Genomic DNA, 24,573 nt, shown 5'->3' with positions numbered 1-24,573 from the left:
CGCAAATCTGCATCTCCGGGCAATCACGATCAAACCCTAATCCCAAGTCTCGATGGATGCCGAACCCGAGCACGCGTCCCCTCCGGCTCCGGGCCAAGGCCAACACACCGAAGTGGTAAAACCCCTCTCTTTACCTCTGCCTATCATGGGAAGGACATCGATGTCCCTCTCCCAAATGATCACCGCGCACAGAGAAGTACTGTACGTAGTGCAGTAACTCCACGGCAATTTCAGGCACAGGCATCGACCACCGATTTTTACAACCTTCGCAACGTCGATGATGCCGCAAAGGCACCGAAGAAAGAACAGCGGAGGGCGAGCGAGACACACATCCAAAACAAACGCCTACGCCTCCAAAACAGACGCGTAAGGAAGCAGAGTAAAAGAGAGGAAGCTCAAGAAGTTGTGGACAGGGCCCTCAAGTTAAGAGAAGAGATGCTTCAGGAGAGGCTCGCATTTGAGGCGTCGGCGGAGGGCAAGGAGGAGGCGGAGAAGTACCGCAGCACCCCGCCCTGGAGCTGGAGGCCGGCAGTCCCCGTCAGTGAGCATTTGATTCCACCCTCTTTCATTGATTCTTTCAAATAAGTTGTTCTTCCCTTTGTAACTTAATTAGTCCTCGCACCAACTTATTGCAGCTGAGGTCACTGAGCAGCCACCAGGTTATTTGCTTCTCTTACCATTTTATTTATTTATATACCTATATGAAGGAAACAAGTTTGGTTTATCCCGTAATGCCTCGCGTTTAGTGAAGGGCGTTGATTTTGAAAATTTTAAGCTTTTGAATGGGTTCCGTACTTTGACGTTGATGAGTTTGGGAGAGAATCTGTGCTTAAGTGCGCAAGTTGGAGCGTCGAGGAATTCACACTGGAACTTGCTCAATGTGTGGTTGGACTTCAGTCATTTATAGGTATATATAACATTATTGCAGCGGGTTATTATTTATGTCAGTATTAACTTGGCTATACCTCAATGAGTTTGATTTCTGTTCCCTGCAGAAGACAGGAATTTTTTCTCTTGCTCTGGAACAATTGTTGAGTTTCTGGAGGGTGTTGGTCATGTGGTAACATCTGCTAGTTTAGTTAAATTGCCACACCAAGATGAGATAGCTGATAAACTCAAGGTTAATGCATTCTTCTTTTCCTTTCTTTATGGTGTTATTATTGTGTTCTTTTAAACAGTGAAGATTAAATTCTGCTATCTGGTATTTTCCTCTAGATCAATGTATTCCTAGCAAGTGGAGAAATATTCGAGGGTTTGGTATCAAATGTGGACTTTTGTTACAATATATGTGTGGTGGAAGTCCGTTCAACTTCAATGCTGGCTACGAAAAAGTTCAGTGCGGACAGTAGAATCTTTAATTTTAACGAGTACCATTCAAGAGATGTTGTAGCGTTAGGCTGCCTTTGTGAGCCGTGGAGCTTGAACGTTGCTTCAGGAAAGCTAATCCCAAGAAGAAGCCAGCTTGATTGTGAAGAACTTCTTGTGTCGTCTTGCAGGATTTCAAAGGTAATTCAAACAGCTGAAGTCATTATGCAAATTGATGGCTGAACCACTAATTATAGAATTACTTAAAATTAATTAATAGTTATTTGCTTCTTTTTGTGCCTTGTTTGGAATGCATTCGTAGAATTGTAGCAACTTTGATCTTAGGTTTAAGGACCTCATTGTATATCCATAACTGGCATTGGAAGTAAACTGTCTTATCCTAATTTGTTAAAGTCTGGGAGAGCCAGATGCATGGACACCATGGAGGAAGATTTTTTGTTTCAACTTTCTGTGAATCGAATACAATTTCACAGTAAGAACAAAGCACATCTTCTCATACTATATTTGTATAAGAAACTGAAGGTTTCTTCTTTCTCCAAAGGCGGAAGCCATTTGGAGATCCTTCTACATAATAATCAGCAAAAAAAATATTTTTTGATTATTATCTGGTGTTTGAACTAGATGACCGTCAGTTTGTTCACTCTCTCACTTCAGTATATAGCCAAGTCTCATAACCAACTGGCAGCTTCAATTTTTATATTTTCTAAGGTCTGTTATGTTTTAGTGTAGAAACTAAATTTGTAACTTTACTATGCTGTGAATAACAAGATTCATCACTTAAGTGTCCATGTTGAAGTTTGTCGGCTGCTTAACGGGTATAAATCTGCTAGAACTCGTGCTATATGTTATTTTCTTTTTCATTTGATCTTTGCCACAGTGATGAATGTATTTCTTTCAAATGATCAACTATTTGCAGAGAGGTATTGGGGGTTCTCTGGTGGATTTTGATGGAAATATCATCGGCATGAACTTCTATGACAGGAAAGAAACCCCTTTCATTCCAGGTTTCATTGTGTTGAAGTGTGTGCAGCCCTTTCAAATGATTTCGGGTATGTATTTGTTATTTCTGTTTCATTAAAAGGAACACTAAGTAGGTTTCATTTTCTAGCCCACACATATTTTTAAAGTTAGTCTTCCTATTTCTTTGGTAAATCTCCTTGTGGATATTTCTTCGATTTTTCAGACACGGCCAACAGGTGTGTAAAAATTAATGATTCTGAACCATTAATTCGACGACTGAGCCACCAACTGAGCATAACACGGAAATAGAACTCTGTTTCTTCATTACAGTACACAATGTTTTTAGACATAGCAGGACTATATGACCTCCTTGACTAATTTATATTTTCAAGTCCATAATTTGAGTTTTCAAAGGAATTTCGTTGCCCTTTAATGGTCAATCTGGGCAAATTGAAAAGATTTATCTGCAGGATAAATACCTGTGTCATGGTTGGAAAACATCAGTGTTGTCATTTTATATGTAGTATATTTGATGCGCTTCTTGCTTAACTGTTATTTATCCAATTATTTGGCTACTTCATTTTCCCACCTTCTCATTACTCCAGTTAACCTAGAGCCTTTCGTTGAAATATTGTATGCGAGTTAGTAAGAAATGTTGTTTATTTGTGCTTCGCTTTCTAGCATTCATTAGTAAAACGAATTAACTGATGACGCAGGACGGTCATACGACCGTTGCATGGACTGAGAGTTAAAACTCTCCACGAAGCACAGCTTACTGTACTTGAGAAGATACATCATGATTTCCCTGAGATCTCTGGTGTGATAGTGGAGAAGGTATGAATTTTCTCTGTTGTGCTTCTTTCTAGTATTGATCCGTAAAATTAGGAGTTCTGTATTTTTTCGTGTCTTACGGGTTCTGCTTCAGGTAGAAGTACCTTCACCTGGACACTCCGAGATAAAGGTTGGGGACATCATCACTCATGTTAATGGCATACCTTTCTCCAGTGCTGCAGAGGTTAGTATCCTTGTAATATTAAGTTTCTTTAGGCATGAAGAACTTGCTGAAGAATTATGTGGCATTTGGTTGATGGGAAATGTGAGGTGGAAATGGGAAAGCAGGGTGAGATGACTTTTTTTAATAGAGGAGGGCCCCAAAAAACCCAGGAGCTGATACTAATATTATACTCCCTCTGTACCATAATATAAGAACGTTTTTGACGCTATACTAATGTAAAAAACATTCTTATATTATGAGACGGAGGGAGTAGTATATGACAACAAGTTATAACATACGAGTAGCTAATAGAGAGATCCCTACTATGAGAAACATTCACTCCCGTGTTTGGTACACAAGATCTGAACAGAGCCAGGATTACTGAAAAAGGCTTTCGCCCCGCTTTATAAATAAAGCAACCACCAAGCACAAGGTACCAAGGTATCACCCGAACAATCCACACACACACAGACAGCGCCACCGTAGGCACGGTCCAACACACACACACAAATAAACACACAAACCCAAGTTCAGCTGTGGGCACAGCACAACAAGCCCAACAAGGGGCACGACAAGACAACACATCCAAGATGGCGGCGGTGGCGACGAGGTGACGACGATCTAATCCGGCTTCGGTGGTGGTGGGGGGAGCGATGGAGCCATCCGGAGAGCCATCGCATGAAACTGGGTGATGATGGAGGTGATGTCGTCTCTCCCTGGGACGGCTAAGCGGCCGCCAAAGCTGCAAGTAACGCACGACGAAGGGGAATACGCTGAATCAAAAGCTTATTCCTAACGGTCCACAGCGTCCAGGCAAGCACCCCAATGGCCAGCCACCTAATGTGGCGAATCGAGGGTGGGATCGCCTGGAGTTCGGCGAAGAGAGCGGGGAAGTTGTTGTGGTCCCAGCTTCCACCCACTATTTCGTGGAAACAGCTCCAAAGGAACTGCGCGGACACGCAGGTGAAGAAGATATGGTTCGAGTCCTCTTCAGGCCCGCAAAGCGGGCAACGTCCATCACCGGGACCATTGCGCTTCAGAACCTCCACGCCGGACGGGAGGCGACCTTGAAACCATTGCCACAAGAAGATTCTAATTTTTAGAGGGAGGCGGATCTCCCAGATTGCGGTGAGCGCCTCATGGCCAAGCGAAGGAGCAATTGCCTGGTATAGGGATCTAGTGTAGAATTGTCCAGAAGGCTCTAGACGCCGTCTGGAGCGATCATCTCCAATCGCCAGATCAGGCTCGTGCAATGCAATGCAGTCAAGCAATTCCTGCCAGTCCGCATTCTCAACCGGGTCAAAAGGTCTCCAGAACACGAGTTGCCCTAAGTCGATGAGGGCTGTCGTGACAGAAATCTGTGGAGCAACCACGATGGAACAGAGCCAGGATTGGAACTGGTTTGCAGGTGGGATTGGGATACGGATTGAAAAATAACCTTCATCTTTCTCGCCATGATGCTAAATAGTTGCTTTGATGCCCGTGCACCGATCCCCATCATGGGACATGTCATTGTTTCATTGTTACTGGCATTCTCAGACTAATGAACACCTGCTCCGACTCTGGCCATATCATCAGTCACTCGGATGGTCTTCATCTTGTTTTTGGACGGCATCAACCGATCTCACCTTCCATCGCTGCTCACTCTCCCTAGTAGCACATATACTAGATCGGCAACGCGCCTTGGCACGAGGGTGCCGGTCCCAACCTTTTGTCAAGCAGGTAATGCTAAATCATTAAGAAGCACGCCCTGAAGTATGTAATCAATGAGTTCAACACCAAAAGCAATGCAAATCTTTAACCTCATGAATTTTCCAATCAAAGTACATATCACAGAGTACAACTGAGGCACATCAAGCTCGGCACAAAGGAATAAACCAAGTAATGTTTAATAGATCAGGCTTGAGTAGCACATAGGGCAGCGAGATAGTACAAAATATTGAAAGCTAAGCATTTACACAGGGGGCTAGTGACAATCAGATAGCAGTCCTTCGCCAAGAATGGTTGAAGTTCCTCGTCGCTCAAAGAAAAGTTGAGTAACGTTGGCCTGAAAGTGATGAAAAAACCATATTCCTGGAGAGGATATCTCAACATTTTTACAAAAATTGATATCTACAGTGACTAAAAAGGAACTATCAAGAAGGCAAGATTAGTAAACTGACATCAAGCAACTCATGTATGTTTCCTTTAAATTAGTTTGGGGAGTGTGGTAGAAAATGCAGCCGAAACTACCAAGAGAATCAAGATGGTTTAGTACGACATAACACAAGCAGGCCATAGTAGTAGTTTGAGCCAATCTAAGAGCACTATTTTAATATGGCATAGCAATATAAACTTCGTCAAAACATCTTGGCATCTGGATAACTGGTCATCAGGGCTGAAGCAAATGATTCTCGAGTCTCGACGTCAATCGACCATCAGTGGTGAGTCTCCTGCATGAAGAAGGCATTGTCATTTATCAGTAAGAGGTTAGTCAGCAAATATGTCACCTAAAGACGTACAGCATGAAGAAAACGGATCGATATTAGGCGCATGTAAAAATGTGTCAAACAGATATAAGAACAAAAGACTCTACATTCTGAAGTATGACTGGGGCAGTAGGGTTAAAAACATGACGACAGCTGCGACCAACTCAATCAGGAAACTAATACCTATAAAGGGAAATGCAGGCATGTCTCAATAGATATAAACAACAAAGTTTGTTATCTATATTGAATGAAATAGATCAATGTAAACTCGCCATGAAATGAGACCAAATATATGGGGCTCCATGGGCAAACAACACCTTTATTGCTTCATGCTGAACTACTTTATGTAAGAGAAAATTTTAAGCTTTAGTGGCAAGCAGGCAGGTGAAGTGTCATATTAGTAAATGTGCAAAAGGTTATCTATTGAATACCATGTGAATGGAACATGTCTGCCTTGCATACAATTTGGAGACTAAAGAAGCTCAAACCAAAGCACCAGATGAATTTAAAGCAGCAATTGCGAGAACAAATACTTGGTCTACAGAATGTTCCTAGAGCTCCACCACAAAAATGTGTTGGTCTATTATCTCTTCCCCTGGAGCAAAGCAAGATGGAAAATGAAGAATGAAAACAATGCGTTTAAATAAGGGACATGCCAGGAGGGTGGCTCGGTGTGCAAGAATATAAATTCAGTACTTGTCCTCCACCGTTGTCGACGATGCAGCCACCTCCATGCGGCCATTGTGTCACCACAGTTGTTTCTCAATTAAAATGTGAACCATCCAAAGGAAATTTATTATTAAAGCTTGTAGCGAACCACCTGTGTAAGGAAGGTTTCATTGTTTATCAATAAAAAACAATTTGCAAAGCTTAATCAGCAAAGTTCGGGAAAGCGCGCTTAATCGAGCGCTTATGCGCGCCTACGCGCAAGGCGCTGGCCTACCGCCTCGCATAGGCCATGTGCGCTCGTAAAGGCGCGACGCGTGCCTAGGCGGAGCGCTTTTCTCGCTAAGGCGAGCTTAAGCGCGCGGAACAGCGCAGAACGGACGCTTAATGGCGCAGAACGACGAGAGGGGATCCATCGGGGAATCAGGATAAAGAGGCAGGGAGCCACGGGATGAAAGGCAGAGGGTCAAAATCAAGCCCGTGTTAGGGTTAGGGTCTCCTCTCCTCCATTCCTCGCGTCGCCGGACTCTCCTTGGGGCCGCCGGCAGCAGCACGCCCTCCGCCGTGGATCTGAAGCTCCTCCTCGCGCCTCTCCTGCTCGGGCCCTCCCCCGCACCTCCGGTTCCTGGCCTTCGACCTCATCCCGCCGTGGATCTCGCGGCCTGGTCTTCTTCTCTTCAGGCAGGTGAGCCCCCAGATCCCCATCGAGCCTACCTTCTACTACTAGCTTCTGTCTGTTGCTACTTTGCTGGTGCTACTAGTTGCCGCTGAAGTGATGTTAGCTGCTGTTGGTGGTAGTTAGTGGTGTTGTTTACTAGTAGAGTAAAAGTAGTAGTACTTGGTGTTGTTGCCTGTTGCTGTTAATTTGCTGCTGCTAGCTGCTACTGTTGTTTGATGCTGCTACTACTTGTTTGCTGCTGATGCTAGCTGATGCTGATGCTAGCTGCTGCTGCTACTTGTTTGTTGCTAATGCTAGCTGCTGCTGCTGTCTGTGGCTACTAGCTGCTAATTTGTGTTGTTGACTTGTTGTTGTAGGATGTCAACATCAGAGAACACCACCGCCGAAACAGAGTCTGAAAGGCCGATAGCTCTTAAGAGGAAATCCAATGATGTTGGATGGAACTATGGGAAACTATGTGATGTCACAAACAAGGAGAGGGTGAAGTGTGACTTTTGTGGCCATATTAGCACCGGAGGAATTAACCGTTTCAAGCTACACATCACAGGCACCACCTCAAGCGTTCTTTCATGTTTAAGATCAACTCCGGAGGCTAAAGCAATATGCCAGAGAGCACTTGATGCATATGAGGCAAAGAAGGTGGCGAAGAAAAAACATATGGCAGAAGTGAGGGCTGATGTGCATGTTACAGCCCTAAATGAAGCAAGGGATGGTAGAGAATCTGTTTGTGTTGGAAGCACATCATCGGAGCCCAACAAATTAGGACCAATGGACAAGTTTGTGCGTCCTATTGATGGTAAATCAAGCAAAGAGGAAGCCTTTTAGCAGCTAAGTATGAATGAAGCACTATTCGAGGAGAGAAGAGGTCAATGTTCACCATATGTTGCTAGATGGGTGTATTCACATGGTAATTCTGAAGTCCTTCATTTCTTTGCTTGCTTGTGCTTGAAATGATTGCTTGATTGCATTGTTTTGTTCCTTTGCTTGTAGGCATACCATTTAATGCTCTTGACAATGATGAGTTTTGTCAAATGTGTGAGGCCATAGGCAAATTTGGTCCTGGATATGAGCCTCCTACTCAATATGAGCTTAGGGAGAAGTTGTTGAGTGATGAATATGCAAGGACCAAGAGTTTGTTAGATGAACGTGAGAAGGAGAAGATAAAGCTTAGGTGCACCATCATGACAGATGCATGGACGGACATGAAGAGGAGGAGCATAATGAATTTGTGCATGCATTGTAGTGGGGGGACAAGTTTTCTCAAATCAAAGGAAACATCCGATGTGTCACATACAAGTGAAGTCATATTTCAGCTAGTGGACAGCACAATTGAGGAGGTAGGGGCGGAGCATGTGATGCAAGTGGTGACTGACAATGCTTCCAATAACATGGGAGCCAAGAAAATGTTGCTTGAGAAGAGGCCGAAGATCTTTTGGAGCTCTTGTGCAACTCACACTATCAACTTGATGCTCCAAGGAATTGGCAGCCTCAAGAGATTCAAAACAATAATTGATCAAGCAAAGAACCTCACCATCTTCATCTATGCGCATCACAAGACTTTGGCATTGATGAGGGTTGCTACAAAAAGGAGAGATATCATAAGGCCGGGGGTGACTAGATTTGCTTCCACTTTTCTCACATTGCAAAGTTTGTTGGAGAAGAAAGATGCTTTAAGGTATATGGTGGTTGAAAGAGCTTGGGAAGATATGAGTCATGTGAAAACAAAGAAAGGCAAGGATGCAACGGCAACGGTGATGGATGCTAACTTTTGGAAAGGTGTGCTCCTATGCATAAAGGTGTTTGAGCCATTGGTGAGAGTTCTTCGTTTGGTTGATTGGGATATTAAGCCATCAATGGCTTGGTTGTATGGAGAGTTGGTGAATGCAAAGAGGGAGATGAAGGAGGCATTTAACAACTTGGAGAGAAACTACAAAGATACTATGGGCATTGTTGAAAAGAAAATGAATGGAAGGCTAGATTCTCCACTGCACATGGCCGCATATGTGTTGAACCCACACTACAGTTATGCAGATAGCTCCGTCTTTACCACTGCAAATGAAGGATTTCAGGAGTGTGTTGAACAATACTATGCAAATGATCATGATACTTGCATGCTGGTTGTCAATGACGAGTTTCTGAAATATGAAAACAAAGAAGGAACTTTTGGAAAGAAGCTTGCAAAAGCATGTGAAAATAAAAGCTACAGCCCCGGCATACTTGCTTGCTCCTGCCCACTAGTTGCTACTCTTTTCTTGCTGCTACCATGCTACTGCTGCTCCTACCTTGATGCTGCTGCTACCATGCTACTGCTGTTTTTTGCTGCTGCTACCTTGTTGCTGCTGCTACTACTAACTTGCTACTGCTATATGTTCTCCGATTTCTAGTTGGTTGGTGGAAGCTTTATGGAGGAGAAACACCAAATTTGAAAGAAATGGCTATGAGAATCCTCTCTCTGACCTCTAGCTCTTCTGGTTGTGAAAGAAACTGGAGTGCATTTGAATCGGTATATCTCTTCTCTCAATTTTGTCTCCTCATTTGTCTTGTCTCTCGTTTTTGTTTTTAAATATGCTCATGCAAAATGATGTTTAATATGTAGATACATACCAAGAGAAGAAATAGGCTCACAACGGAGCGATGCAACAATTTGGTCTTCATAAGGTTCAATAATAGGATGTTGTCTAGGAAACAAAAGCTCCTAGAGAAGAAGAAATGGGATGTGCTCATTAGCACCGATGCTACCGAAGCTCAAGGATTTCTATTTGAAGGAGGGGATGATTATGCAAGTGTTGTTTATCTTGATGAGGAGGATGGAGATGTTCATCCGGGTATGGGGATATCATGGGATCTACTTGGTGAAGCAATGGGAGCACAAGAGCAACTCCAACTTCGGAGGAGTGCAAGAGTGAGAGACCTTGAGGAGGAGTTTGAATCCGATCATGATGATGAGATGGTGGATGAAGATGAGATTGAGTATGAGGATGATTGAGAGGCATTGAGCATTTGAGCTAGTGATCATTGGCTCATTGCATGATGGTTGGCAGCACCATGCCATTAAGTGATCAAGTTATCATGCATTTGTCTTTTGCTTGTTATTTGTTATGTAAGAGACTATGATGGAGTATTCACGGGTGAGACTATTGTGGATCATGGTCGTGGTACTTTGGTTTGGTAGCACTAAGCAAGTTTAAGACTTTTATTTGTTATGTAATATGCTTGCTTGTGAAGTTGTGAACTTGTGATATGTTCTGCCTATTACATTGCCTGTTTGCTACTTTGCTAGTTTGCTTTGATTGCTCATTCAAGTTGTGAACTTCAGAACTTGTGATATGTTCTGCCTATTACATTACATTTTACATATATGAATGGTGAATCTGATATATAATGCTTTGCTTGCTCGGTTGCTCCTTGCTTGTTGGTTGCTGCTGCTAACATCTTGTCATCTTCTCTATGATGTATTTAGCTGTTGCACAATGCATTGGAGGGAGACGATCAGAGTAGAACATACAAAGAGGCAGGGGCAACATATTGGAGAGAGAACAAGGTTATAAACTTATAATTGTACCTCCAGTTTACATTCTAGCACTTTTTTATGTCAAACTGCTCTTTTTTGCCCATATCCGTACAATTATATAGAAAACGCATAATTGCGCCTAATCACGCCTAATCACGCCTAAGCTAGAAAAGCGCAAGTAGGTGGCCAAACGCATAATTAACGCCTAGCGCTTTCTCAAACTTTGTTAATCAGACACACAAAGTTAAATTGCAGAGCAGAAAATATTAAGGAACTAAATGGCACATGCTAGGAAAATAGGAAGGCACATCAAGGAGGTATATATCATAATTAATAGGGAGAGTATTTTTTTCAAAGTAGAGAGAGGGGTCCTTCATTACAATTGTTCATTCAATTCTTGGATCGTTTGAGCAAACAAATCTGATGAAACAATACAATAATATTAACATGTATACTCACATTATATCCTCTTATGAACATTTACTCGGACATTAACTCTCATGATTATTTGAGTAAACATATATAACATCAGCGACCAAAGAGACGTGCACCTTATAGAATGCATGTCGTGTAGGCAAACAAACCAAACAGATACATTACTTATACTTAGGACAGTAAATTTGCGTGCTTTGGTCGTCACTGATTCCATACATATAAATCAAAAAAGGAATAATGCCACTGTTTGACGTTTGGTATGAAAGGTGAACAGGGAAGCATTCTCTTCAGGTAACCGGTGGTCTAACTGAACAATTTTACGAAGTGGGGAATTGAGGAACCAATCCTTTGGTTCAGAATCATCTCTTACTATTTTAGTCAAGGCACATAGAGAACTAAAATGCAGCTATCATTAAATTCCCCACCAGCCACAATGGCAACTACAGTTGGCCGTCTATATGAACCAGTTATAATCACTAAAATATCATGGATCCACAACAAACCAAGAAAGAGATACCTCCAAATGGAGGAGGCAATCTCAACAAGACAGTTCGAAGGAAATAACACATCAATACTACTAAGAAAACGAAGATTGGTAGCTGCAGTGCATGTATTACAGTAGTACATTGAGCACCTGAGACAGTAGCCGAATCCGAAGGAGAAGTAGCCACACACCCAGCAACGACCCTGGCACCAAACTCTAACCTGGCAGTACTATAAAACACATTGACACTCAATTCACAGCACATAAATAATTAATACATAGTCACAAGTCAAAGATATATTTCAATGTTACCAAAGCCATTTTCAGAAGCAAATACCAGCACTTTAAGTATACTGGAACAAAAATAAACCAAAACTAAAAAAACTACTAACTAATGTGGTCGAAAAACACCGGATACTGATCTATGAAATGTACCAACCTTATTTTACTAAATCTTCCACTACCAGATGTGATGTTAAATATCAATTGATAATTACTAATTTGTATCTGCAAAGTATCATGATAAAAATGAAATACCAGATCAGTTAGAGAACACAATTATGCAAAATACTGATAAGAAATCTGTAAATATTTGTGATCGGTGTATTTTTAAAATAAAGCAAATGCACCATCTTATCTTTCTTATGTAGGTCATGCCAGTTTTAAGCGAACTCTTTGACATTTTCCATATAAAAAAATGTAAGTGCAACCTTTCTATACGACTGGCCAATGTAAAAAGCGGTCAATAATCAAGAAGTAATGAAACATCGGTCATTTCAGTTCACAACCATATGGCATGGCACTAATAGAAATGGAGATAGGTAACTGTTTCAATGCCACCATACCTTCAGATTTCGGAGTTATAGGGAACATCCTACAGGGATAAATATAGCCTCATAAAAAGAACATCCAGTCTTTACTTAGGGTAGATTAATCCCCATTTGTATTGTTAATTGCATGTATTCTTCCTTTGTCTTCCTCTTGTGCTCATTCACAGATAAGCGCATTGATCATGTAGAATTTGTAATGATGTGCAACCTGCCAGCATGCAACAATTATATCAGCATTAGAAAGTCAGGGGCATTGGCAAACAACAAATAGGTTAGGGAGAAAAAAGTTGACACGCAAATTTTCAGTGCAAAAAGAAATTGATCCAACCATGACTTCTACTGGTAATGCTAATATAAAATCTGATATAGCAGAAAGTAGTTTTAGCCTAGAAAGACAAGATAGATCATAGTAGAAATATTTAAAAGCGGCAAATCCACCTATTATAATGCTCAGACCTAAGCTAAATAGGACTAAAATCTGGCTCCTATTATAATGCTCAACCTAACCTGAATAAACTATAACTCACTCACTAAATTGCACACATATACAACAATCATACAATGCATGCACCACAGGCAGAGCTCAGATTATATAAACGACTGCATCATACTGACAGCACACTACTCTAGCTACACTCCAATGAATATTTTTTTACAAATCATATCTGCAATGACATTGGCTTGTTTGATATCCCCAACAGCACCACACGTGCAAGCAGTACCAACAAACACATCAATAGGTTGCTTCTAGGACATAGCTAAAGGTACAAAAAATCAGAGAAGGAACAAAAATCACATTTGTATTCCAGAAAAAAAACAAGCAAGGAAGAAAAGGAGGCCACAAAAATACAAGCAAGGAATAATACTCTTGGACTCTATCTAGTCTTCCGACAATAAGAGTACAAGAAACAGGCACACCCATTGACCAGCCTGCACACCAACAGGAACAACAAGCAGACATAGACTGAGTACAACAGCAGCTCCAGACAGGCAAGCTAGGCAAACCACATGGCCGCAAAAACATATGCCTAGGCCTAGAAAGCAGAGAAGAAGAGGAGAAAGGGGCAGTGATTACGAGTCGAACGGCTAGTCTAGACTAGTCGCTCGACTAGTCTACGAGTCGCAGAGTGGATGTCGACTCATTTTCTCGTGTAGACTACAAATACGAGTCGAGCCGTGGATGGACTAGTCGACGACTAGTCTGGACTAGTCGACATATATGAGTCGAGCGACTCAAAAAAGAGAGCTGCCTCAGCTGGGACGAGGCGCCGCCAGCACCCACTGCCCTGCCGCCGCCGCCACCCACCGCAGGGACGGCGGATGGCGCAGCCAGGTGCGGCGGCCGGCCGGAGCTCGTGCTCAGGCGGCGGCCATGGCCGTGACCCGTAGGGGCACGCGGCCTTGAGACGGGAGAGAAGGAAGAGAGAGAGAGAGGAGAGGAAAGGAGGAGCCATGGCGGTGGTCGGCGGGCTCGCCGGCGGCAGCGGCCGGGACCGGCGGAAGGCGGCAGGAGGCGCGGGTCGCGTGCGCGCATGCTCTCGTGCGTGATGGCGCTGGCGGCGGCGATTGGAGAGGTCGGGAGCTAGGGTTCCAGTGGCTGGGGGCTAAGTAGGCTGGCCATTTGGGCCCAAATGGGCCAGCTGGGGGGTGATGCATGGTGCTGGGCTAGTATTTAGACAGTGGCTGGTCCTATTCCATACCCACTTGGGCCCAGAACACTGCATAGCTCAATGATTTAGACAGTGGCTGGTTTTATTGCATACTGTACTGTTAGTAACTTAGTATATACTACATACTACCACTAGGTATTAGTAGCTGAGTACTACAGTACCATGTCGACTAGTCTAGCACTAGTCTAGACTAGTCTCGATTAGTCTATGAGTCTCTACCTCGAAACGACTCGTCGACTTGTCGACTCGTAAACCTTGGAAAGGGGTCGACCTGCAAAGCACCGGACGAAGACCCAACAGACTGGCACAGATCGAACGACGAACCGACAAGAACAGCGAGCACGTGCGAACGATGGACGAACCTGCAAGAAAACAAAACTCAAAATTACAGATGAGCTGCAGGTAACCAGAATTTAGACGGACAAAACAAACAAGTACCTACAGAAGAACACATCAACATATCTGGCAAGATCCCAAAATCGGCGGCTGGCCGTGCAACTGCAACTGGGGAGGCAAATAGCAATAACGGAAGTTACTTCGAGTTTGTTCCTTCAGATTAGTGTTAAAGTATGTCAAGATTTAACTGACGCAAAGTAAAATTGTCAATGAAGGTAAAAGTGGCTGAATGAATGAAAGTAGCTAGGTTTTGCAAGCATAAAGTTCCTTGCCAGGAAATTAAACCCACAATACTTGGATATTTGTTGGCACTTATCGAATATTAACAGAAGTTCCTCACAGAGATACTACAATAGTAATCCTAGAACAGTTTCTGCCAAATAAATTCTAAACCTCAGCTAGCAACATATTTGTGAAGCGCAACTGAAAGCTTGTTTAGAAAAATAAATCTATAGCAATATAAAAAGACCCAAAGGGGCAGATCCAATTAATCTCGGCCATCAAATCATGTCAATCCAACGACCTAGACTGCTTCAATGTCGAGCGCTCAACACGTTTAGCGTGTAATTAATTTCATGCCAAATATAATAACACGCAAATAATATCCTACTTAATATCCGCATCCACTTGATATACTTCCAAATTAATGTGCATTGCACGTACACATTGACTAGTTTTTTAAATATGCGATTATCCCTTTTAAAGATGAACTAAATTAATTTTTGAATTAAGTACGCAATCTAGTCCCTAGAAGAATCAACTCGTAGGTGTGCAATTCAAATTTACTACACGTCCACTTTATAATCCAAGCACAGAAAAAATCAAAGCATGGTAATAAATGAAAGGAAGTACTATCTCACAGACTGCATTTTTACAAACCTATAATAACAAGGCATGCAAAATACTAATGAAACAGTCAATTTGGGTGGTGGCTACAAAACATAAAATAAGCTTCTTCATTTCTAGAGGAAAATATATAAATCAACAATCAGATGGAGCAAGGCTGGCCTTTTCAAAGTTGCACTCTAGCCACATAATACTAATACAGTCTAGGGGCGTTTGTTTTTGATAATCTACTAATCTTTAGGATAAGAATGACATTCTTTGCCCCATGAGCATCAGCGACAACAAAGCGGCGTCGCATGATGAAGCGGATGCCGGCACAGGAAGAAGCTCATGTAGGATCTACAAGCCTACAAGGACTCAGACGAAGCGAGGCATTGGCCTTCCGCTCCTCCAAGTTCTTCCAGCATGAGGGAAGCTCCTGCCTGGTTCTAAGCATGGTGATTTCTCTATAATGCAGTTAGATCAGACGATCTCAGAGGATGCATTTTCCACGACAGTAAATAGGATCTGAAGATTGGCCTCACTGGAAAAGTGAGTATAATGAGATTCATTGTCATCATAAATTTGTAGATAAAACAGGATGCTACCGATAATATTAAGCAAGTCATGTACCAACTCCAGAGGACCACAACCAATGTCTGCTTCAAGTTCCTTTAACCCTTCCTTCCTTAGCTAGAGCACAAGGAAGAACACAAAATCAGATCGTGAGAACTACAAAAATGTAAGTCATTGATCCTAAGCACTCACCAAAGCTAGCCAGATCCTCCCATGGCAACCAACCTGGCACTCCACAGTAGAACCTCACCTCTGGCATCGTCCACTCCTCGTATGTGTTCCTCGTTACACCTGCATGACATTGGGCTAGCTGTAGCTGGTGACCTGCAAGGCAAGAGGAGCAACGGTCAGATCTCCGACCATGGCCACCGCGTGACGTAGAGTGGACGATGGCCCATGGAAGCCAAGAGCATGAGCAGACCAAAATCAGAATGGATTAACCAGGAAACCCTAGACAAATCCCTAAAAAACAACAAAGCCCTTGATGAGCACATACACATCACAAAGGGAAAGACAAACAAGGGAGCAAATAATCACCTCAGCCATCTTAGAAGCCCACTCGGTGTGCTCCCTCTCCGGCCGACCCGCAAGACAGCCCCAACGCCATGCCACCCTCCCAACCGTGAAACAGCCAGAGAAGCAAGGAAGATGGTAAGAAACAAGCGAAATAAAAGGTAGTGGTCTCCAATACAAACATTAACCAGCCTAAAGACGCTGTTATTAGAAACATGACACCATGGTTTCTGCTGGTTTATCAACAAATTAAAACAAGCCATTGAACCGACAACTTGCTTACTCTTAACCAGATGAAATCAAGGACCAACAACAAACAATAAAAGTCAAGAACAACTTATATGCAATAAAGGTATGAGAGAGAAGAAATATTCACATAAGACGGCTATAAACACTGGAGCATAAATAAGCAACACCTTTAAATACAAATAAAAAGGGTTCAGGGTTCAATGCATAGTGGGATCAGATTTGCCTTTCCTCGATCATATAATCTACCCCCGCCATCTCTTGTCACCAGATTAATCTGTTTATACAGTGGAGCTGCCCTGGTTATCACTCAACAAGAATGACCATCCAAGGACAGAACAATAAGTATCACATGATAAAAAAGGATTCTAGAGACAAAAGGGAGGACCCAACTTGATACCCACATGTGCCTTGATTGCTCAAAGGCACACTTATTTCAGCCACAGCGAATCATCATCGCCCTAGCAAGGATGGCTTCCGACCGGTGGGGCACGTGCGAATAAAAAGGGTTTAGGATTCAATGCATATGGGCTCAGATTTTCCTTTCCTCGATCATATAATCTACCCCCATCATCTCTTATCACCAGATCAATCTGTTTATACAGTGGAGCTGCCCTGGTTATCACTCAATAAGAATGACCATCCAAAGGGCAGAACAATAAGTATCACAGGATCAAAAAGGATTCTAGAGACAAGAGGGAGGACCCAACTTGATACCCACGGCTAATCATCATCGCCCTAGCAAGAATGGCTTCCGACCGATGGGGCACGTGATTCAAACGTGGTGGCACGAGATATCTCATTTTGGGAGTAACTATTCATTACTGCAGGAGTTCAGGCTCGATCCAACGGCCGAGATGGCGAGAACAATCCGGAGCGAGATCCGTCGCCCAGAATCGCATCAAGCAAACCGATCCGACGGCCGAGAGTCCCTAATCGCTGTGAGAGCTTGGTGAGACATCCTTCTCTTATTTCTGGATTTCTGGATGGGTCACCGGATCAATATGTTCTTACGAGGGTTTACCTGCCCTGGTTATCACTCATTAGAAATGACCATCCAAGGACAGGGCCACTAAAATAAGAACGTGATCAAAACAGCTCAAAGAAACGAGGGAGGATCCAAATTAATACCCACAAGTGCCTCGACTGCTTGAGAGCATGCCTATATCAGCCATAACTGATCATCATAGCCCTGTCCATGTCCCATATAGTAGCCGAAGCAGAGCAGGGGAAGATGGAGCTCACAGAGGGAGGTTGTAGCCGAGGCAGTACTCAGAGGGCACCGGGGTTGCGCCTGAACGCCATCCAACCAGTGAGGAACCACGTCGGAGTTGCGCCTTGCACCATCCCGCCGACGAGCACGCAAGCCATGGGCACCGAAGTGGCCAAGGAGATGAGGAGGTGATGTATAGCACATCTAGGAGCACCATCAAAGACGACCGGGGCAACAAGCAGGCAGGGAGAGAGGCGAGGCGGCAGGGAGAGGAAAGGGCGCGACGCGAGTGCAGGCCTGCAGGGAGCGGAACATCAGCTATTTTTTCTTTCAGAGTATATAGGAACTATCAAACATATCATATAAGTGCAATCATCTTTGATAATATAAGAGAGCATACAAATCACAGAGCTTGTTTAAGATATTTTGTCACATCAAGTAGTTTAGATAAGAAAAGCCTAACCCAGAATTACAAATAATTGGAGCGAGTGATAGATTTATTATTCTGATATAATTCGGTAGTAACTATACATAAATAATTCATTTTCCAACAGTAAAAAATATGTGATGCATTATTTACACAAAACAATATTTTTTGTATAGGGTCAGAAAGATATTTCAGCATTCAAATCAATAAGGCTGAAATAATCTAAGAGTATTATCACTACAGAGCAACAATTTATGAACTCGCTGTCAGTCCAAAGTAAAAATACATGGAAATCTATCTTGAAGTGCAAGAGTTCAATTTAGCAGATCTGACACACCAGACATGAATGTGCTTACCTGCTCTCCCAGGCGGGCCTAGTCAGCTCTCTTTTAGCTGCAATCAAAGATAAGATTTGTTAGGACATTCTTGTGGGCAAAATTTATCATCATGCAAGCAATGGGCCTATCTATTGGCTGCTTGTAGTGCCTAAGGTAAAATCTAAAGGCCTTTTACTGCCACCTTGCATGAAGAGTTTCTATTCACACATGTGTGCTGCTATATGAACCTGCACATGCTGACTAATTAAACAACAAAAGCTACAGAGGTGAACTGACCTTTCTCTAATCAGACTCTCTGGACAAACTAAGAAGCACAGATAAATACGCTGCTGGGCAGAACACATAATCTAGTACGGTATAACACTGACTAAGCCTAGGTTTGTGAAGAGAGACAAATTATAAAACAGTATGGTAGGCCGGAAAGAGAGACCAGAAAGCTATATAAAGCACACGCCCAAAGAAACTAAAACTGAGCAGAGCATTGACTGAATAGGTAGCAAAGGCACGTATATCCAAATTCCATAAAAAACGAAGGAGGTATAATCACTAAATTCGAAATCTAATTAACTTAGTAAACAAACCTAAATTAAGCAGCCTAACTCAAATGGACAACAGTAAATTGAAGCCTACATGCCTCAATATCACAACAGAGGACGAGCAGGACCAACCGACAAACCAGCAGGCTATTGGTATAAAGCCAAAAATAAATAGTAAACAAAACAAAGAAAAGAACAAAAGCACCCAGAATCATGTGCAAATGAACAAAAAAAACTAGGGCCTAGCACGATCCAGACAAGGAACAAGAAGCACACACCAATAATCCAGGAATTAAGGAAGATAGGACACCACATAAATCCAACCAGGGAATAATACCCTTTGCCTCTCATTGGCCAGCCTGCACACAATAGACCGAATCTAGCAGCGTACTCATATAGAAAAGACAAGGAATATACACTACTTCACAAATGTAACCCTAGGTCTGGAAAGAAGAGAAGCACAAAGAAGGAGAGGAAAAGCAGTCGACCTGTACATCCCTGGATGAAGACGCAGCAGGCTGGCACAGATCGAGCGACGAACTGACGAGAAGAACGAGCACCTGCAAACGATGGATCAATCCGCAAAAAAATCAGAGACAAAATCACGGTTAAGCTGCAGGGAATGACCAATAACGGGGGAAAATAAATGCCTACCCACAAATTGATGAACGCACCATCAGATCTAGCGCAACGACGGCAAGAACAAGGAACACCGGTGTCGCACAACGAATCCATCACATTTGACGCAGCAGGCTGGCACAGATCGAGCGACGAACTGACGGCAAGAACGAGGGGGCCATCTTCTTCCTCCCCCATAGCCTCACGTTCCTCTCCCCGTTGCTCCCACATCGAGCTCGAGCTCGTCCATGGCCGCCGCGGCGGGCGGGGCCGCGGTCATCGGCCATGGCCATGACCATGGCGAGCGGGACGGGCGGGGCAGCCCCTTGCTCCCCAGTCGAGCTCGAGCTCGTCCATGGCAGCCACGGCGGGCAGGGCGGGACGGCGGGGCCACGCCCATCGTCCCCGAGGAGGTTGACCCGCGGCGCCCACGCCTCCGGCAACCGCGGCGCGAATCCGCGGAGGCGCGCCCACAACCGGCGGCGCCCTCTGGCGGCGATGCGCGTGGCGGCCGTGGGCGGGGAGGATGGCCAGCGAGGAGTGGCGACTAGGGTTCGATCGGGGGCGGGGCGAGTGGGCGCCTGGGAGAAGACGTGGTGCGGGGTCGCGGGGAGGAGAGGAGGCAGGCGGCGACGCGCGAGAAAGGGAGCGAGGCGGCTAGGGTTTCACCACGGGCGTGGCCACTTTTATACCCCCAAGAAGCGAAATGACCAAAATGCCCTAGGCGGGGCAACGTAATTACGTGCGATGGCATGAACGAGACGGTAACTATTCATTCCAGTAGTAACTTTTTTTTTTTTTGAAACGAGTAGTAACTTTTTTTTGATCCGACGGCCGAGGTCTTCCACACGGTCCATCCGACAGTCCAAGATCCATCAAGGGAACCGATCCAACGGCCGAGAGTCGCTGAGCTCTGAGGAGGCTTGTAGGAACATTCTTCTCTTATCTCTTGATGCACTGCCAAGCTCATCGTGTATGGTAGAGCGAACTGCAAAATTACCAACTTAAGTGATGTGGCTGGACCTGGAGGCTGCGAGTTGCCCGACCCACCCCTCCTGTGTCGCCCCCGCAGGCGACGGGGAGGGAACCCTAGCCGCCGCCGGTCTCCTCCCCCCCTTCCTCCCCCGCCGAGGCCACAGGGCACGCCCAGGCAAAGCCTGGCCGGCGCCGGCGCCGGCAGGCCCTCTCGTCCCCTCGCGTGTGGTGCCGGTGCGGGCCGCTTCCACGGGCCAGGGCGCCGCGGTTGGTGGGTCGCGGCGGGTGCCCTTCCGACAACGACGGCTGATGGCTTCCGCGGTGCGTCAGGCTGCTGGCTGGAGGGGCACGCTTGCTGCTCCCGCGCCCGGATCTGGCGCTGGGAGTTGTGGGCGGCATGGGGCCGGCGGCCGCTGCGGGTCCTGGACGGCGGTGGCGGCCGGCCGTGGTAGTCCGGTGAGGTTCGGTGGTGACAGTTGTTGCTGGCGGCTGCTGGATCTCCCGGGGTGGCGCGGCGGGGCGTGCTTGGGGAGGCGGCGATGGACCTTGTGGGATCTGCATCAGGGGCTCGTCTGGCCGCCGTCTCGTGGGCGACGCGGGCCGGTCGTCGCCGGTGGCTTCGGGTGCTGGTGGTGGTGCGGCGTGGTGGTGTGCTCTGTCGGGAGGGTCCGGCGGTATGGCCGATCGGGGTGCGGGTGGAGCGGGTCGATGGGGACGGCGGCGTCTCTAGTGGTCATGCCCCATCGGCAGCGCAGCGTGGCGGATGTGATCTTCCTTCTCCTTGGTCTAGAATGGCTATGATCGGGGGCGCGTGCTCGGGAGGATCTGATCGGGGCCCGAGGCGTGTCGGAGTTGCCGCTCCGGGTAGGTGAGATTGGGCTCGATCCGGGATGTAGCCACGGGCGGCGAGTCCCTCCCTCCGTGGGTACGGTGGTCGTTGGTGGTGGTCGGGACTTCATGGTATTGTCAGGCAACACGGAGTCGAGGGCCACGTACATGGCGTTGTCTGAGTCTACTCGGCGATGGCCTTCGGGAATCATGGAGGTGTGTCCCCCCCCCCCAGTCCACCGGGATTGGCTGGGGACAAAGGGTTGGGGGCCCTACTGTGGTGGCGTCGGCCCAGCCTCCGTGGCTCATGCCGGGCTAGGAGTGAAAGATGTGGACTTTCGCTCTTCCTACCGTGGCTGGTACTCTATGGCGTGGGCGGTGGGTGAGGTCTTGGACTTGGATGCCGGAGCGGCGGCTCCGGATGGTGGTTCACATGGTTGGCTCTCCGGCAGGCGCCATGTCGGTGGTGGTGGCTCCCTTCTTGGTTGTGCGGGCGACGAGAGGGGTAGCAGTTGGTGGCTCGGGCGCATCCTCTACTGGACGTCGCCCAGATCTGGATCTGGGGTCTAGGAACGCCGCGTTTGCCCTAGGGCCTCGGTGACTTATGGTGGGGTGCCAAGCGAAAGCTCCGCCCTTTTGCGCCGGCGACGACGACGCTTGCGGGTGCCGCTCTCTTCTTGAAGACGTCGCTGTGGACCTCCTCGCCGCGTTAGAGTTCCGGGTGAAGACCCTTGCCCGTGGGGCTAGGCAGCGACGACGCTCTGCGCCGTTCTCTCTCTTGGGGGCGTTGTCTAGGAGCTTAGGTGTCCTAGGGTGTTGTGTGATTGTGCTCCATTCTCCTTATGTTCTCCTTCAGTAGCATAGTTGCTGGTCTGCTTCGTGATCCGGGTAGCCTAGGATCTGCTTTGTAAGAGGGTCACCTCACCACCATGTATCGTTTGACCGTGTACCTTGTTCAGTTTGTGCCTTTATTTATAAAGGGGGGCGAAAGCCTGTTTCGAGAGTGTGTGGTTGAGCTGCTCCCTTGCCCCTTTAGTGCTTTGTGAAGCATCGTTCTCGATCTGCCCCTCATGTTATCGATCGCAACTGTTGCATCACCCAAACTTGGGAGTCTCCATTACTTGCCAAGATCATGGGATGCTGCTACTCTAGATGCATGAAGAACTTCCACCATGACTCCGGAGCATCGGCCATCCGCTGAACATCGGCCATGATGGCATGATCCGAAAGAAAAGGGAAAGGGATGACATAGGACTTTTCCTCCAACTCAAACACAAATATTAAGATACATATCTCATATTTTTTTACAAAGATACATAGCATAGAAAATCAGATATGGTATCACTGATGACCAGTAGGCCTCATCTGGTCACCACCTGCAGGAACTGGTAATTTGCGCGATGTTGTTTAACAACACACATGTTTTTTTGTTAGTTTGGTGGTATACTGCTTGATATGTGTGGTCAGCATATACTAGAGAGACAGAAATTGGGCCTACCGGAGGACTACAACCAGATGTCAACACTGATAAACCTAAAGGTTCAGTGCAAATAAATGCATGAAGTTTTTGTAAAATTCACGCTGACATTTTGAGCCTGTTTGGGACTGCTCTGTTCCTTAAAATTCAGCTCCGCTTCAGAAAACACAAGCTAAACGGGGTAGCTCCACGATATGCCAGTCCACAAAAAAACTAGAATCCGGGGCACAACTCCCAGTTTTTTATGAAGCTCTTCAGAAGGTGCTCCAAAAAACTCTAGAAGCTGGATTTGGGTGGAAATTACCCACCACTGCCATCAGTAAGTGGATACCCCTTCGTTTCCCCCCTCGACCAATCAAATAGATCATTTCCACCAAATTTCTCATTCTTGAAGCTGGAGCTAGATGGAAGCCAAACATTCTCTTTGGTAGCGCTACAACTTCTGGGTGAAACTGCTCCAAAGTGAATTTAGTGAAGCGAAACTGATTTTGGTGAAGCGGAGCAGTCCCACACAAGCCCTTTGATTGTAGCTTATTGTCCTATTTGTACATCCAATTCAGTTCGACATGAAAACACAGAGAGGTCGTAAATCTGAAAAGACAACCAGAACTATCAACATCGACAAGTTTACTCCTAGTGGAAAGTTAAACAGGTAATTTGTATAGTTGAAGAAACAATTTAATTCTTCAGTATTTGTGTTCTGATATCGCTTACCCACAGGTGGCCACTTGGGAGAGCTTATCTTCTTCGCCGTATTGAGAATGGAATCCTGTACAGCGAAGAGCGATATGGCTAACATCGAAACTCTTTGTTTCGTCCATATTTGAGTAGAATTAATTTGTATCATGCTAGTATAATTAGAAGAGTTCGAGTTCATGTGTGGTTGGTTGGAGACTACTTACTTTTAGCAAGCATTTTTTGCGGGATAACTTCGGCCAAGTGAGCCACTGCTAGAATGAACTACATTGAGATTGAAGCTAAATCTAATCCAGCATCCTTTTTGCTGGATAAATAATATCTATGCCAAAAGACCATGCTTGCAAAAATCTTGGGGGTATCCCGATTGGATGAGTGTACTCATAGTGGTTAAATGAGCGATGTGGTTTTAGTCAGTTTCTTTTTTTCTTTAAGAACAAATTTCATAAAATCTTGTGTGATTCATAATAGGATCACTACAGCAGCCTTAGGCTGGCAATCTTCCTTGTCGATGTGATTGAGGACAGCCCTTGGACTAAAGCCGCTGATGTTGACACCATCGACGGGATGATCTCCAAGATCCGCAACTCTGCTATCAACCTGACGCCCCCTACTCCTCCGACGCTGCCATCGGATTAGTCCTTTTGTTCGTCCTAGTGCCTACGGGCGGGCATGTTGGTACCTGCATCTTGGTACTTGGTCATGCGTGCCTTTGAACTACGGTTTATTTGGTACTTTGTTGTATGTCGGTCGACATTGCCGTGAAGATTCTATTTATACAGGCTCAAATTTTTTTCCCTAAAAAGATGAAGTATACATGTTTATCTGGATTGCTGGAATAAATCGAATCTTCGTGAGTTGCGGAGCGGGTAAGGTTTTCCGAAGT

At 45.3% G+C, this 24,573-nt stretch overlaps 1 protein-coding gene, 1 long non-coding RNA gene and 1 pseudogene across 6 annotated transcripts; 2 read left to right on the top strand and 1 right to left on the bottom strand.

Moving 5' to 3' along the window:
• Window positions 1-435: 435 nt before the first annotated feature.
• LOC123103777 (uncharacterized) lies at window positions 436-23,787 on the top strand (annotated as a pseudogene).
• Window positions 6,778-10,272, top strand: LOC123103776 (uncharacterized). The gene is made up of 4 exons (XM_044525461.1): window positions 6,778-7,099; window positions 7,450-8,000; window positions 8,084-9,596; window positions 9,690-10,272. Exons 2-3 carry the CDS (start codon window positions 7,928-7,930, stop codon window positions 9,475-9,477), a joined length of 1,467 nt encoding a protein of 488 aa, XP_044381396.1. The 5' UTR covers window positions 6,778-7,099; window positions 7,450-7,927; the 3' UTR covers window positions 9,478-9,596; window positions 9,690-10,272.
• On the bottom strand, window positions 10,314-20,370 carry LOC123103778 (uncharacterized). Of its 5 annotated transcripts, none has more exons than XR_006449961.1 (13): window positions 19,748-20,370; window positions 19,582-19,653; window positions 19,372-19,452; window positions 18,576-18,612; window positions 16,358-18,089; window positions 16,013-16,144; window positions 15,853-15,937; window positions 14,462-14,527; window positions 14,243-14,385; window positions 12,369-12,561; window positions 11,963-12,030; window positions 11,674-11,753; window positions 10,314-10,553 (listed from the first exon to the last, which is right to left on the bottom strand). It is a non-coding gene; the product is annotated as an uncharacterized lncRNA (long non-coding RNA). The 5 variants fall into 5 exon arrangements; XR_006449957.1 differs by having other exon boundaries at window positions 15,878-15,937; XR_006449959.1 differs by having other exon boundaries at window positions 14,466-14,527; window positions 15,878-15,937.
• Window positions 23,788-24,573: the final 786 nt, after the last annotated feature.

This window comes from Triticum aestivum, chromosome 5A (assembly GCF_018294505.1).
Source record: "Triticum aestivum cultivar Chinese Spring chromosome 5A, IWGSC CS RefSeq v2.1, whole genome shotgun sequence".
Lineage (NCBI taxonomy): Eukaryota > Viridiplantae > Streptophyta > Magnoliopsida > Poales > Poaceae > Triticum > Triticum aestivum.
Note: the sequence above shows the minus strand (reverse complement) of the source record. Positions and strands in the feature narration are given on the sequence as shown.